Source organism: Peromyscus leucopus, chromosome 13 (genome assembly GCF_004664715.2).
Source record: "Peromyscus leucopus breed LL Stock chromosome 13, UCI_PerLeu_2.1, whole genome shotgun sequence".
NCBI lineage: Eukaryota > Metazoa > Chordata > Mammalia > Rodentia > Cricetidae > Peromyscus > Peromyscus leucopus.
In genome coordinates this window covers 25,479,929-25,492,542 of record NC_051074.1, presented here as the reverse complement: position 1 = coordinate 25,492,542, position 12,614 = coordinate 25,479,929, and the positions used below count along the sequence as shown (strand labels likewise).

The 12,614-nt window shown below is 48.2% G+C and overlaps 1 protein-coding gene across 1 annotated transcript; it reads right to left on the bottom strand.

Moving 5' to 3' along the window:
- Positions 1-331: 331 nt before the first annotated feature.
- On the bottom strand, positions 332-8,113 carry Zbtb14 (zinc finger and BTB domain containing 14). Its single transcript, XM_028874069.2, is given in 4 exon segments — positions 332-3,189; positions 3,192-3,600; positions 5,807-5,890; positions 8,025-8,113. Coding segments are annotated over 3 exon segments (1,347 nt in total). The 5' UTR covers positions 5,810-5,890; positions 8,025-8,113; the 3' UTR covers positions 332-2,254.
- Positions 8,114-12,614: the final 4,501 nt, after the last annotated feature.

Below are 12,614 nucleotides of genomic sequence, written 5' to 3'. Positions count from 1 at the left end.
TGAGGAGAGAGGGAGTGTTACTACTCAGGGCCAAGAAAAGCAATTTTAAGACCCCACTGTCACTAAAAATATCTAAACAAAACACAGACTCCAACAGGAACCCAGCACCCATGGTAGAAGCTGTAATACAAACACATTTCTTGTATAAAATAGTTCAAATGCTAACCGCATAAGACAAAGTATTGAAAGCTCCGCTTTGTACCAACATGATTACAGGCTTTCTATAGGGACTAATTCTATATGTTAAGTCTGCACCTCCACAAAACCAAGACTAAAGTAGTATGGATCTGGATGTGTACAACGATGCCATGAGAAAACAATCAAGAACAAGACAAGTCTATTATTTTCTTTATATACAAAAACAAAGGCCCAAAATATGGTTTGTTGAAGTAGCTATCAACAGGACGTCAGCTGATTTCACATTTGCTTTGGTCAACACAGCCTGGGAACAGCAGTCGGCCCCCTCTTACGAGCACAGAAACCCACTGACAGGGCTGCCTTCAGGACAGAACAAAGAGCTTTCAGGAAAAATAATTAATTTAAAACCAAAACATTTTACCAATAAATAAGAAAATTTAAAAGGTAGCATCCCCATCTGACAATCTTGGGCATAACACATTCACCAATTTGGAAAATAAAATTTTTTCTCACAATAGTAGTAGCAGGTGATAATACAGCAAGCCATGTAATGAAATTTTTAATGTAATTTTTTTTTTAAAAAAGAAAATCTTAAGAACCAAACATGAACTTTAAAAGTTGGCACTTTCTACAACTGTACATATCCTAAAACAATCGTCTAGTACTTTCTTACAGAACATAATTCAAACTCTGTTGGCGTTTCAATATATTCCTAAGGAAATAGTTAAAATCACATTTAGTATGCTGGATCTTAAACAAAGTTCATAATTCTGATTTATGGCTATGAAAAGCCTCTATCGAAAACTGTAGCCAGTGATAAAATAAACTTGGAAAACATAAACATTTGGTCTGATGATCTTTAACTTTAGTATCAGTTAAGACAGTCTGATGTCTGATGCCAATGAAAGGTACTTTAATCCAATGTGCAAAAAAAAAAAAAAAAAAGAAAAAAAGAAAAAGAAAAAGAAAAACGAAAAAAAGTGCAGCTGTCCTTTTCCTTGAAACACACAGGACCAACACTACTATTTACACATTCCAAAGGTTTTAAATTTCAGCATCTTCTTTAGGAGAAACTGAGTGCTGCTGTAGAGAGCCCAGAGCTTGATCATCCGTAAACCACAAAGACATCTCAAGAAGCATTTTGTTTCTTGTCCTAATTTTGATTTTAAATACAAAACCAATTTTGAAATCATTCAGGATTTGAAGACTTAGGAAATCTCAGGGTTTTTGTATCTGTGAAAACCTTGTCTCAGAGATTTTTCTCCTTTTCTCACTACGGGTTCACTCCACAGACACCCACAGGTAGAGTGGCCACACTGGACAAAAGAGGAACTCAGTCTCAGCACTACCAGCACCCCGGTGGTCTCACTCATCCTGAGGTACACATGGCCTGCCTGCAGCATTTGGGGTGGGTACAGGGGCCATCACAATGAAGAAACACTTCAGCAAAGCAACCATTATTGTCCACAGAAACAGTAAAAAACGATGATATATCGGTATTTTTTTTTTTTTAAAAAAAGCAACAAACCAAATATAAAACTAACACCTTTCCGTGTTTCCAAACTTAGTTTTGTACTCATACAGTGTTCTGCGTCAGCATGTGCCAACGTTTTCTGCATCAACATGAAGTTCTTGTATCCAGTTATTAAAACTGCTGTTTGGACTGTAAGTCACATACATTGGGAAGATTAGGAAACCAATTTATCCAAGTACTCTGCAGTGCACTCACCACCTTGGCAAGTGTAGAGAAATGAAGAATGGAACAGAAGCCGCTCACTTTGAACGGGACAAGGGGGTTTTCAAATTAAAACCACAAAGAAGGGCAGGGGAGCTTACTGGGGACATGAATACTAGACACCACACACACACACACACACACACAAAAAAAAAAAAACAAAAAAATAAAAAAAAAATAAACTGTTTGGTCAGGACGCAGGAACGTTAACTGCCTTGAGAAATTTGAAAATCACCTAACTGGAGTGAGCACTGCCTTGGGTCCAGCCAGCACAACACTTTTAAGTTGCCACAAAAGCAGTCAAAGGTGTTCCGGTGACCATGATCCATGCCACCTCGGCGTCAACCTCCCAGGCCAAGTGTTTCTGACCCATCATCCCCTCTAGCTACAGGCGATTGTCTCCAGCTGCTGCTCAGCCTCGGCGGCCATGGCTGCCGCCTGCAACTGTTCTGTCTCACTCTGGATGGCACTGGGGGTGACCTGTTTCCTCTCACTGTGCATATTGTTCTCATGTCTCTTCAGATCCGAGGCCTTGGCAAACGCCTTGGTGCAGGAGCCACACACAAAAGGCTTCTCCCCTCTGTGTCTCCTCTCGTGGTCCTTGAGGTGAGACTTGTGTTTGAAGGCCTTGTCACACATGTGACACGCGAATGGCCTCTCGTTGCTGTGAACTCGCTCATGTTTCTTTAGGTCCGGGGCCCGGATGAAGGACTTCCCACACACCTCACAGCTGTAGGGCTTATACCCGGTGTGAATTTTCAGGTGTTCTTTCAGGTGGGCCTGGGTGGTGAAACCTTTCGTACACATTTCACAAACAAATGGCCTGTCTGCGGTGTGGAGCTTCTCATGCTTCCTCAACCTGCCTTCGTCAGAAAACGTCTTACCACAGGCTTGGCAGGCAATCTGCTCCCGATGGTGACCGTAAAGCAAATACTCAAACTTCATGTCACTGGCGGCCGTGGTCCAGCCCGGGGTCTGTTCGTCTTTCACTTCACCCATCCCGTCATTAAATGTTAAGGCCTGAGGGGTCTGAGACCCCAAATCTTTGGACTCAGGAGTCTCCATGGATTCTACTTCCTGGCCGTAGCAATTCACTTTGCGAACTTCCTCGCTCCCCAGCTCTTTCAAAATCGCTTCCTGAACCCGGAGAGTAGTTGTGGGAGACTTGCCATCCTCCTGACTGGGGGGTGTGCCCTCTACGGTGTCGTCGGAAGGGCTGTCATCCTGATCCCCGATTTCTTCCACATCATCATCCTGGGCGTCAGCGGCATCTCCAATGGGGCGGTTTAATTTGAGGCAGTACTTACTCTTGGACTGCCGTTACTCTCATCAGGACTAGACACGTCCCGCTTCTGAGAACAGAGTTTATCCAAAAACCGGATACCCAGTATCTGACCCGACGACATCATCAAGTTAACATCCTCCTTTTTCACGGAAATCTTGGCTGTGTACATGTAGTTCAGGACCTCTTCAAATATGTCAGAGCGGAGGAAATCTATCTCTATGACCGAGGAACTATCCACCTCCAGCTTCTTGAAAAGCTTCTTAAAGTAGGTGCTGCAGGCAGCGAGAACACACCGATGGGCTCTGAACTTTACATCTTCAACCACAATGGCGATATCACAAAATTCTCCTTCCAGGCGCTGTTCATTCAGCGTTTTCAGGAACAGTGTTTTATGATCGTCGTCATTATACTTTATGGTTTCAGACATACTGATGAAAAACTCCTGCAAAAAATTTTTTTTGAGTTTAATTATTGTGTGGTACTCCCCAATACTCCCCCTGCAACCCCTGCCCAAAAGAAAAATCAGTCATACTACTGTGAATATTTGGAACCTAACAATTTAGAAAATCAGTGCTTTTTTTTTTTTTTTTTTTTTTTTTTTGGTTTTTTGAGATAGGGTTTCTCGGTGTAGTTTTGGTGTCTGTCCTGGATTTCACTTGGTAGACCAGGCTGGCCTTGAACTCACAAAGATCTGCCTGGCTCTGCCTCCCAAGTGCTGGGATTAAAGGCGTGCGCCACCACTGCCCGGAAAATCAGTGTTAATAACAGTCCAAAAACAGTTAGAAAAGAATGACCCCAGCAAGGGATTTCCATATTGCTATTTTGAAGTACTTTCAGTTTACTAACAGCTTCCTAGTTATAATAACAATGGCAACTTTTGACAAAATACAGGCATTATTCTATATGCTTTAGATGTCTCAATACACTTAATTACAAATAGTCCTATGAAGTGGTGCTCTCTTCAGCTTATAAAAGGGGTTAGGAAGCTGCCCAACATCCTACAGCTATTTAAGATGTGGTAATCAAATCCAGGAAATGTGGTTTAAAAACTTATGCTGTCAGACTGCCAAGACAGTGGAAAGACTTATAAACAGCCTGACCTCGAAGTCTAAGTTACAAGCTTGAGACAAGAATCCTCAAGTCCTGGAGCCGCAGACCTCAGTGGGTAAAAGTACTTGCACAAGTGTACGGGGGCTGTATCCCCATGCCAGGGTAAATGCAGGTGGGCACATGTCTGTCACCTCTAATTTTGAGACGGTAAAAAGGAATTCTGGAGCAAAGCTGGCTAGCTCTACTAGCTGAACAGTGAACTCCAGGATGAACTGAGAGATCCTGCCTCAGTGAACAGTGGAGAGGAATCAAGGAAGGAAGACTCCCACCCTGTTGGCCTCACTCAGGTCTCCAGAGGAATGGCCATACCCATGTACACGTACTCACACACATGCAGACATGAATACAGACACCACAAATACAGAAGGACAAAAAAGAATCCTCAAGTCCTATCTGTACGGAGAACCTGGGGAAATGACATCAGGGCAGGGCATTACACTTTCTTGAGAGGAGAGACAAACACCACTGAAGAACTAGAGAGGGCATCGCAGCCACCATAGTCTGCACGGTCTTCGAGTGTCTCCACAGCAGTTTCAGGCCACTCCTGGATGAGTGTCAAGGTTTAATCTGACTCCAAAAGACATCTGGGAAGAGACTGGTGAGTGGCTTCACGCCACAGGATGACAATCTTCCAGCCTTCCAGTTAAAAGTCTCACCACAACAGGTGTACAGGTTGAATATCCTTTCTCTGAAATGTTTGGGACCAGAAGTGTTTCAAGTTTTAGGTTTTTCCAGACTTTGCAATACATGTAACATGAGATAAATTGGGGATGGTAGTCCAAGCCTACATATAAAACTAGTTGGTATTTTATATGTACCTTACACACATAACATGAAGATAATTTATATAGTATTTCAAATAATATTTTATTTCTGGTTTCTTTTTTCCTGTGTGTGTTTTTTTCTTTTTGGTTTCAAGACAAGAGTTTCTCTGTGTAACAGCCCTGACTGTCCTGGAACTCACTCTGTAGACCAGGCTGGCCTCAAACTCAGAGATCAGCCTGCCTCTACCTCCTGAGTGCTGGGATTAAAGGCATGCGCCACTACCGCCTGGCTCAAATAGTATTTTAAACAAAACTTCACAGTACAGAATTTTCATTTGTGGCTTCTTATCAGTCGTCAAAAAGTTTCAGATTTTTAATATTTTGGACTTACGGGGAGGGGCAACCTGTACTCAGTAAGTGTTGGAGTATTTTAAAAGCAAAGAATTTCAAAACCATCATGAAAGACCTACCATTGTGTTCAAGAATTGATCTAAAAACAATGTGTTTTACACTTTCTACCAAAAAAAAAAAAATTGTCTTACTTTTATTCAACCAAGCATAAGTCTGAAGAGAAGAATTTTGTCCTCATGGAAATAGAATTGTAAATGTATAACAAGAATGTGTGTGTGTGTGTGTGTGTACAGTGGGGACCAGGGACTTGCTTAAATCAAGTAAATACACTACCCCTTATCTGATACCCTTAGACCAGAGATACTTATTTTAAATCAAATGCCAAATGATATTCTAAGCCTTAATATTCTAAGGCATACTTACCATGAACAATTCAGGCTATTTTCTTAATGCCTTGAACTCCGAAATCTTCAGATCAGAGTAAGTCTGATCAGAGGCAAGCCAGATCTGCCAGGAAAAGATAAAGACTAAGTAAGACACTGTTCTACCTCTTGCATATGAACCCATTTTTCTGGGAAGAAATGGGGGGGGGGGGGGCTAGCAGTAATCAGGCCTGGTTCTACACAAGGCCTACAAGTGTGGCAGGTGACACAGATTCTGAAAACCTCACTGTGTGTTCCTTAGCCCCACCATTTCCTGTTGGGCACACAGTTCTCCACATCTCCCTTTAGGATCTATAAATGTCTAAATATAGGGAGGGCTGTAGGAGACACACGCCCAGCAGTTAGAATGGGAAGGGGTAAGTATGCTACTTTGTTCATACAAGGACAAACTGTCCGAAAGACTGCGGTGGTGGAGAAAGCCCACCCTTTCCCCTCTATCCTTCCCTATAGGAAGGTTCAAAGAATTTTCCTGGATTCTTAACTCTCATCTAAAGAGATCCCGCTACTGCCTGCAGACCAATAAAGAACAAAAACATCCTCTACTGACCACTAATCCCACAAATACAGAAGTCTGTAGAAGCAGGTGGCTGTCCAGTCCTGCACAAAGACTTGGCGCCAGACTCCACCAAAGGACCTGAAACAAGTTCCTGCAATAGGGACCACAGAGCTCTGAACTAGCAGGCTTTTTCATCTGTACTATGTGAGGGCTGGTAAGATGGATTTCTAAGGATGCTCCATTCTTCATCTCAGCCTTCCTGTATTCCAGATGCAGCCTGGGCCTGCAGTCGGGCTGAGGGAGGGAACTCCATCAGAATCTTTAGTGACAATTCTGCTGTCACTAACTGTGGAATCAAAGGGGCATGGCACTTGGGGAAGAGTGGCCCTACAGTAGCCATGGCAACATATCAGCGTGCAGCTCCTCATTTCTGGTTAGTGTGTATTCTTTTTCAAAGGAGGTCACGGGCCAATCGGCTCGTTTTTTTCCCCTATAGAGATGTTCCCATTGCTAAGTTCAAATGAGTCAAACCGGAAGATAGCCATTGCCAGTATGTGTGTAAGTAGGTGTGGGACAAGACACAGTCCAAACACCTACAATACCATAAAGCAGCTCCTTGCTAGCAGTTTTCCAAATCGCGGGAGCGCTAAGGCTCCCTCACCGAGCAGGGAGCCAGGCTTTCCCAAAGCAAACTTACATAAGCAGCCGCAGCCGCCTCCTTATTCCGGAGCAGCTGCGACAATGGCGGCCACACCACTTCCCTGTTGCGACCGCACAACTTGAGAGTGGGGAAGACTGGGCCGGGCACCGGACCTGGGGCGCAGCCCGCGCGTGGGTAGCCCACGCTCGCATGCCCCAGCCCGTGAGCCGCCGAGTGCAGCGAGCCCTGAGCATTCTTTTCCCCCAAACAAAAGCAAGCTCCCCTGCGCGGCGGCGGCGCCCGCCAGCGACCGACCACTTTCCCTTCCGTGGTCCGCCACTTCTCCAGGTGGCGGCGCGGGAGCGAGGCTCCTCCTTGGCCCGCAGCAGCCCCGGCGGCGCGACGAGCACGGGAGCGGGCATGCGGCCGGTTCCGCAGCCCCGCGCCGCGCCGCGCCCTGCTCCGCCGCGAGCCCCGAGCTCGCGCCCCGCGCACTCCGCGGCCTGCGCGTCTGGTCCTCCCGCGCCCTCCCGCGGCCAGGGGCGGGGGCGGCGCGCGGCCGGCTCCCCGGAGCTCCGCGGACGCAGGCGGGGGAGCGTGCGCGGGGGTCCCGTCTGCTCCGGGGAGTGTGGGGTGGGGTGGGGAGTGGGGGTGAGGACAGCTGCGAGGGGCGGCGCCCGCGGGCCGCGCTCGGGCCCGGCTCGGCCGTCCCCACCCCCACCACGGTGCACTGCGGCGCGGAGAGCGGGGCGGCCATGAACTCGGCCGCCGAGCGAGCGAGCGAGCGAGCGAGCCAGCGAGCGCGCGCGCGGGCCGCCGCCTGGCCTCTCCTCCACCCGCTCGCTGGCCTGCGCGGTCCCCGGGGCGCCCGGCCCCCACGCCCAAACCGCGGCCCACGCCCGATCCCGCTCGCACCGCGCTGCGCCGCCACATCCTGCAGCTGGCTGCTGCCCGAGCTCGGCGGGGACGCGCCTCCTCTCAGCCGCCCCGCCGCGCCCGCCGCCGGCTGCCCCCGCGTCCCCGCGCCCGCCCCGGCCCTTTCAGCACCCGGCCCGCGCTTACCTGCAGCCTGATACAGCCACAGACGCTCGCCGTGGGCTCCCGCGTTCGGCAGCGCGCAGGCCAGGACGGGGATGGACGCGGGGGCACGGTGGGTGGCAGTGTTTTGGATTTTTTTTTTTTTTTTGTAGTTTGGGGAGGGGGTGGGGTGGGGGGAATCGTGCACGTCCCTGGTGGTAGCAGCCCTCCTCCTGCACGAGCACAGAATATCTAGCCTGCCGCGAACACCCCCACCACCCCCCCTCCCCGTGCATGCGCGGTGCGGGCTGGGGGAGAAGGCGCGCCTCCGCTTGCGCAGGCACGGAACCCGATCGGGCCTCTGAAGTGAGCGAGCAGGGAAAGGGTTAAACTGGGACCTTACGGGTCGACGCTTTCCTTGGGTCTACGGGGCCGCCCGCGGAGGGCCCTGGCCTGCGCACGCGCGCGCACGCGCGCGGCATGGGGCGCGCGGAGCCCGCGCGCGGGAGAAGGGGATGGGCGGGGCGGGGCGGGGCTTTCGGCCGCCGGGGGAGCGAATGCTCGAGCTCAGTTCTCGGGCACCCGCCCCGCCTGGAGCTCCCGACTCTTGGGCTCCCGCCCGGCGCCCGGCCTCGGCGCTGCAGCGGGAACGCGGGAGCCTGCGCTCCCGTGCGTGTGCATGTGCGTGGGCCAGGACTGCCCCTGGGCGCGCGCGATTCGGGCGCTGCGCTCGCCCTGGCTTTTGGGCAGGTGTCCCGGGCACCGTCTCTCACTGTGCACTCGCCCGGATACCCAGGCGCGGTTCCTGGACGCCAAGGGCTTGGTTCATGTCGCTGCGGCATTGTTTATGGGGAGCAGGCATTGGCAGAACAAATGAAGTGCCATCTTTGATTTGGAACGGAAGGGGCAATTCCAATCACCCAGGACAAACTGCACAACCCCAAAGCTCTGGATCTGCCGGACCCATCGGTGCCCTAGGGTTTACCCAGGTGCTTCCCTCTCTAGCCGGCAGGCACTTGACGCTCCCATGGGGAGATCTGATAGCTTGGTGCTGTCAGCACATCCGTGTACGTTGTAGCTCCCTTGCCATTGAACCTTGTGTTTCCTGTGCTGCTCGACCTGAGCCTCATTACCTCCCCTCAGGCTCAGAACCTGGGAAGTCCCTTTAGCTCCCACATTTTCTGTTCAGCCTACAAGACTGGCAGCTGGGCTGAGCTATCCTGCCCCTTAGAGTTACTTCTACTGCTGTATCACACTTCTGTCTGTGTTAAATCACGTGAATAACATCTGAAATTAGGGCAGGACCGTGGACTTATGGGAAGATGATGTAAGAATGCCTGTTCCAGGCACGTAAGTAAACATGAAGGAACACTGTGATTGCCTCTATTTTCTAAAGGACATCTGTTTAGCCTCAGCTGTAATATTAACCAGTACTGGTTGAACATTTCCCAAGGTGTTTTGATAGACATCTTCATTTTTTTTTTTTTTTAATTTTCTGTGTGTGAGTGTTTTGCCTGCTTTGATGGATGTGCACCACATGTGTGTGTGGTGCCAGTGGAGGTCGGAAGAGGGCGTCAAATCCCCTGGAACTGGAGCAGGATGATTGTTAGTCACCACGTGGGTTCTGGGAACCAACCCGAGTGCCCTGCAAGAACAGTAAGTGCTCTTAACATCCGAGCTGTTTATTGTTCCAGCTCCCACACACATCTTTTGATGCTTCCAATAGCAGTTGTGTTAGCAGACGTGGCAGAGTTGACATGGAATAAACCTGTTCTAAAGGCAGGCATATCTGGTTCAAATACTGGGTAAACTAACTAAGCCCCATTTTTGTCTTTTTTTTTTTTTTTTTTTTTTTTTTTTTTTTTTTTTTGAGACAGGGTTTCTCTGGGTAGCTTTGGAACTCACTCTGTAGCCCAGGCTGGCCTCGAACTCAGAGATCCGCCTGCCTCTGCCTCCTGAGTGCTGGGATTAAAGGCATGTGCCACCACCGCCTGGCTACCATTTTTGTCTTTTAATGATTTATTTTTATTATTTTTCAGTGTGTATGTGGGGGTGGGGCTGGAGGGATGGCTCAGAGGTTAAGAACACTGGCTGCTCTTCCAGAGAGTCCTGAGTTCAATTTCCAGCACCCACGTCTCACAACCATCTATAATGATATCTGGTGCTCTCTTCTGGTGCTCAGGCATACATGCAGCCAGAACACTGTGTACATAATAAATAAATCTTTAAAAAAAAAGTGTGTTGTGTGTGTGTTTGTTTGAAATAGATATGTGTATGATGCATTACTTTGAAAAAGCATGTGTGTGTGTGTGTGTGTGTGTATGTGTGTGTTCAAACATGTGGGTATATAATATGAATATGTGCCATTTGGAAGCCAGAGGCATTGGATCCCCTGGAGCTGGAGTTACAGACGATTGTGAGCCACCTGACATGGATGCTGGAAACCAAACTCTGGTCCTCTGGAAGAGAGAAGAAGGAGCTCTTAACAATTGAGTCATCTCTCTAGCCTTTTAGGCCTCACCCCCTTGTTTTCTGAGGTGGAGATAAGGAAAACAGGGCAGTTGTGAGGATTGACCCCTACAGTGCCCAGGTAAGTTCTTAGTGCACATATTAGTCCCCTGTTGTTAAGGACACCCATGGCATCCATGGTGCTGGGTTCCCATGGCAGAGGCAGGAAGTGGTCATCCTGCTGGACACTGCCTGTTTGCTTTCTTCTTGTTTGCACAGCTCCAGGTTTACACTCTGGTCCTGACTGTGCTTTGTTTATAGGGGAGCAGTGATAGCATCTGTCGTGGAGTTGTGGTGTGAGGCCACAGAGGCATGGCTGAAGTTCACGGTGTGGGAGCACGGCTTAGCTTGCAGTCATCTCAACTGCTACCACTCTGCTGCTCTTGGACCACACCTGGAGGGGCCTCACTCTTCCCGGGTTTATTGTCAGCCTCATGGTAGAGAGACGGTCTTTTTGCATATGGGAAATAATCTGCCCCCGCGTTTTGACCAAGCTAATCAAATTAAATTAGTTCAGAAGAGTTCATAAGCATTAGAACAATGAAGTGCCCGACCTTTTTAGTTTCGTATCAGTTATTCCTTGCACTTATGTTCAAAATCCATGTGCTCTGCCTGCCTGGTCCTTGCTTATCATTAGGACTCACAGGAACACATCTAATAAAGGGACCATTCTCATGGGAAGGAGGAGCAGGGATGGGAAATCCCTGCCTGTGCCAGCACCCTTAGCACCTATGAGACTCATAGAAAACACCAGTCGATAGCAAGAATCAACCTGGAATTCGGTATTAAAGGGTACATTGTGAAGTTGTTAGGGATCAAGGCCCTCCTGAAATACATTGAAATGTGAAGCCTTTGATGGAAGTGTTCTTCCTTTTCTGCTAACAACGGCTGTCATTCTAGAGGGGAGACAGCAGCTGGGGTCACTCGGAGCATGCTGTTTTTCACATGGGATGCTTATAGTCTCTGAAAGGAAACCTGCTTCTGAGAATCGTGAGACTGGAATGTGGGACATATAGTGTGGCCTGTGGGATGCCAGGGCTTTGACAGATACAAAACAGCCCTTTAAGGGACAGTTGAAAGTTGTCCTGTTATTTGGGGTTCTTACCAGTGAGTGGAGTTGATGTCTCCATCACACTGACCGTGGGGTCTACTGTTGGTTTTGACTATGGATACCAGTAGTAGAGGATGGGCAACTTCTAAGTAGTGTTTTTGAATACTCTGTATTCTATTCCTCATGCCCTTGGTCATCTGTGTTTAAAGGAACACTCAGGTCACCATCTCCTCTGCTACCTTGAATGACTAACAGATCTTAAAAAATGAGACCCATTGCATATGAACTGAACCTAGCCAAGTCCAGGTAGGCAACAGCTTACCAACATCCTGTTAGTAGTTAATATATTTGTTTTGTAGGCTACTGGGTGACTGTATTTTGTGCCTTTTTTTTTGTACAAAATCAAATTTATCAACAAAAGGAAAAATGTCTCACCTAGTGCCATAAGTACCCTTCCATCCTACTGCCCTGAAAATCCCAGATACAGTAAAGAACAAAATGACATGACAACATGGAGATAAAGATGTACACCTTCAACAAATGTCCCAGCAAGGACCTTAACACAAAAGTTTAAAAGCATACACAACCATGAAGAAGGAACCGGGAGAGCTAGATTCAAATGGGAAATCAGTAAAAGCTTCATTATTCATTTAAGACCTGTAGGATGACCAAGGGATAACAGAAGTGAGTCGAAGAAACAAAAGTTTTAGATAGCCAGTGTACAGTGAACAGTCAGTGTTCTCTAGAGTAACAGAACTTACAGAATGAATCTCTCTATATAGAGAGGGTATTTAAAATGACTTACAGACCACAGTCCAGCTACTCCAGCAATGGCTGGCTGTGAACCAAAAGTCCAAGAATCTAGAAGCTGCTCAGTCCACGAGGCTGTATGTCTCAGCTGATCTTCAGTAGAATCCTGAAGAAGTAGGCTCTAATGCCAGTGGAGGAATGGACATGTTAGCAAGATGAGGGCAAACAGGCAAAGAACAGAAGCTTCCTTCTTCCATGTCCTTGTATAGACTTCCAGCAGCAGGTGTAGCCCAGGTTAACCATGTGTCTTCCCACCTCTAGATCCA